Source organism: Triticum aestivum, chromosome 2A (genome assembly GCF_018294505.1).
Source record: "Triticum aestivum cultivar Chinese Spring chromosome 2A, IWGSC CS RefSeq v2.1, whole genome shotgun sequence".
NCBI classification, from domain to species: Eukaryota; Viridiplantae; Streptophyta; class Magnoliopsida; order Poales; family Poaceae; genus Triticum; species Triticum aestivum.
The window spans coordinates 707,779,887-707,782,946 of NC_057797.1; the positions used below are offsets into that span (position 1 = coordinate 707,779,887).

The 3,060-nt window shown below is 49.8% G+C and overlaps 1 protein-coding gene across 1 annotated transcript; it reads left to right on the forward strand.

Annotated features, from left to right (window-relative positions):
* The first annotated feature begins 793 nt into the window (after nucleotides 1–793).
* LOC123190401 (probable E3 ubiquitin-protein ligase ATL44) lies at nucleotides 794–1,883 on the forward strand. Its single transcript, XM_044603028.1, has one exon. The coding sequence runs from the start codon at nucleotides 922–924 to the stop codon at nucleotides 1,492–1,494; it is 573 nt and encodes a 190-aa protein (XP_044458963.1). The 5' UTR covers nucleotides 794–921; the 3' UTR covers nucleotides 1,495–1,883.
* Nucleotides 1,884–3,060: the final 1,177 nt, after the last annotated feature.

Consider the following 3,060-nt stretch of genomic DNA (forward strand, 5'->3'; position numbering starts at 1 on the left):
CCCCGCTTTTTGGTGATAAATAGTGCCAACTCGAAACGTGTTGTCTCGTGTTGAAAATACCCCCTCCCCCACTATGAAAGAGGGAAGCTACATGCCTTGGGTGTGGGCATGTAGTCGTTTGCATGCATGACCACAATATTAATGCTTTTCTTGCATGCATCCGTGTGTGGTGTCGGTTATAGAAAGAAGGAGGCCCACACTGTCATAATTTACGTGAGTTTACTTTTGACCTGCGGTTGTGATTAGGGGTAAATCGGGCATTTTTAACTATTTCTTTCGCCTTTCCCCCGCGACAAAAAAAAACACACACGCCCTTCTTTAAAATTCGGAGGGTGTACTAAGTATGCATTCTTTATTTAATTGCTAATATGTATATCATCATTGTTAGTTCCTTCACTGTCTCTTGTCTTCTACCCTCTCATGTGCCATGGATAGAAATACTCCTATATCACTACTATACTTAGCATTTGTTGACTCCCTTTTCTCTTTTCCCTCTCATCTCGGAACACGAAAAACGGATAAGAAACACATCAGCATTTGGTTTAAGCTGAACACCAAGAAGAGTGCAGCAACGAAATCGCTATCACCATAATGATCTTGCGCACACGCCACTAGTACGTACCACCACATACTTCCTCCGGCGCACAGCACCGGATTCCGGCGACGAGCGCCCGCCCACCGTCTCGGCCGACCACCCCCGGTTATCCTCCACGCCCGGAAACACCGCGCGGCTTTATCCGCGCCACAGAGAAAAAAAGCCACCAACGCCTCCTATAAAATCCGGACCAGAGCCCACTCGCTCCGGGCTACGCTCACTAGCTTCCAGCGCACACTTGTCACCTTCCTCCCCGCAACGCATCCAGCTACCCCGTCTCACTCCCGACCCATCCCACCAGCACCAGGACAGACACGGACAGGACGATGGAGTCACCCATGGCGGCCCGGAGGCTCCTGCAGGAGGCGGCGGGCCTGTCCACGCCGGGCGCCCGGATCATCGCCGACGACAGGGACATCGTCATCATCCTCGCCTCGCTGCTCTGCGCGCTCATCACCGTCCTCGGCATCGGCCTCGTCGCCCGCTGGTGCGCGTGCGGCGGCGCGGAAGCCAGGGCGCGCGCCGCCGCCAACCGGGGCGTCAAGAAGTCGGTGCTCCGCGCCATCCCCACCGTCGCCTACGTCTCCGCCGACGCCGGCAAGGGCAAGGGCAAGGAGGCAGAGGAGGCCGCCGCGGCGCCGGAGTGCGCCATCTGCCTCGCCGAGTTCGAGGACGGCGAGGCCATGCGCGTGCTGCCCCAGTGCGGCCACGCCTTCCACGCCGCCTGCGTCGACAAGTGGCTGCGCGGCCACTCTTCCTGCCCCTCCTGCCGCCGGATCCTCGCCGTCCAGCTGCCGGCTGCCCAGCGGTGCCAGCGCTGCGGCGCGCGCCCCGACCCAGCCGTGGCGACCTGGAAGCCTCCGGCCCAGTACGGCGAGATGCCGCCCTTCTTGCCGTAGCGGCCCGCGCGCGCGCTCGATCTCCACAGATCTGGGCGAGAGCTAGAAGACGACTAGTAGCAGAGGAACCAGTCAACCAATCGATGAGCCTTCTGTTTGGTCAAATATCTCGGCTGCTTCTCTTAATTACCTTCCTTTGTTTATCTCATCATCAGTAGCAGTTCTTCTTACCGCCGAGCTGGAAATGCATAGCATTTCTGAATTTAGGACCCTGGTATGCAGGTGGGTGGTGATCAAGGTGTTGCCACTACATCTTAGCAGCTTTGTACATTTGTAAAATAGTAACTATAATTACTCCTAAGGAGTAATCGGCATCATCGATTAGGCTTATTTGAAACTGTGAATACCTTTGCTTTCCATGAATCCATTTGGCCAATTCTGAAAAGAAATGTGCTGTTCTTGAGTGAATTGATTCGATTGCGCTTTTTTCAGATGTCTTGTATCAGGGTGATGATTATCTGAAGCAGGTAGGAGTGTCTGCATATGCATTGTACCTAGTATATTCCTCTAAGAAGCCTCTAAGAAATGCATCCTGCATGTTGAAGCTGCTGCTTAGGAGTGCACGATACTACTTAATCTTCAAAAGTGCGCCTAGTGGATGATTAAGATGGAAAGGGGGGGGGATGTCCGGATATATCAGGCAACAAACCCCTGTTGAGTACAAGTCACATGATAATCAGCTGTCGGATCGATGTGACAATGGATCATAACAAACACCTATGCGCTTAAAAGGGCAGTATGTGATGGTTGAGACGACACTTTTTTTCTTAGCCTCCACTCAAATGTTACATCATCTAAAGATGACCATAAAACATGCTTTAGCAGATAATATTTACACGCCTATAAAATTTTGTGGTGATTATAATTTAACTAGTCCATCCATATTAATTGTCGCTGATTTAACACGACCTTGGATTAGGGGATGATATCTGGTGCAACGGATACGCCTAATAGAAGCTAAAATATGATCTCTTAACCAACAGAAGGCTTGCCCCGGAAAGAAAGGAAAAAGGCCTAAGAACAGACATGCTCCTTGTTGTCCCTTCTCTCTTTCAAGACATCAATCATCTTAAGTGGTTTTGCTAGGAGGAGACATTCTATTGCTCATGCCCCAGTGCTTGTGGTCTCCATTTATGATTAGATGACATTCTGAAGAATTTATTGTCCTTCCCACTTCTGCAAAGTTTAAGAACCCGAATGTTTGGGGGTCTGGAGGCTCCAAGATAGACAGTGTGCTAGACTGACAGACTGTTAGGATTAGTATCTTGGGTAGGACTGTTTTTGTTATATGATCCCCTTGCAGGATTGCGCCTTGAAAATACTACCGTAAGTACACACTGCAAGACCTAGGCTATCATCACTCGTACTTTATAGTTCTTGTTAGACAGGGTCCTGAGATAGTACTACTGTACCTCCTTTCCGGTTTATAAGGCTCTTATCTCTAAATCTATAATCTGACCAACATAAGATGAGTTGTATAGTCTTAAAATTATACCATTGGAAAGTATGCGATTTGAAGTTTTTAATGATATATAACTTATATTACGTTGGTCTCAATGACGGAGC

Bases quoted from the DNA above. Each gene is read 5' to 3' on its own strand.
- LOC123190401 (XM_044603028.1), top strand. From the start codon at position 922: ATGGAGTCACCCATGGCGGCCCGGAGGCTCCTGCAGGAGGCGGCGGGC.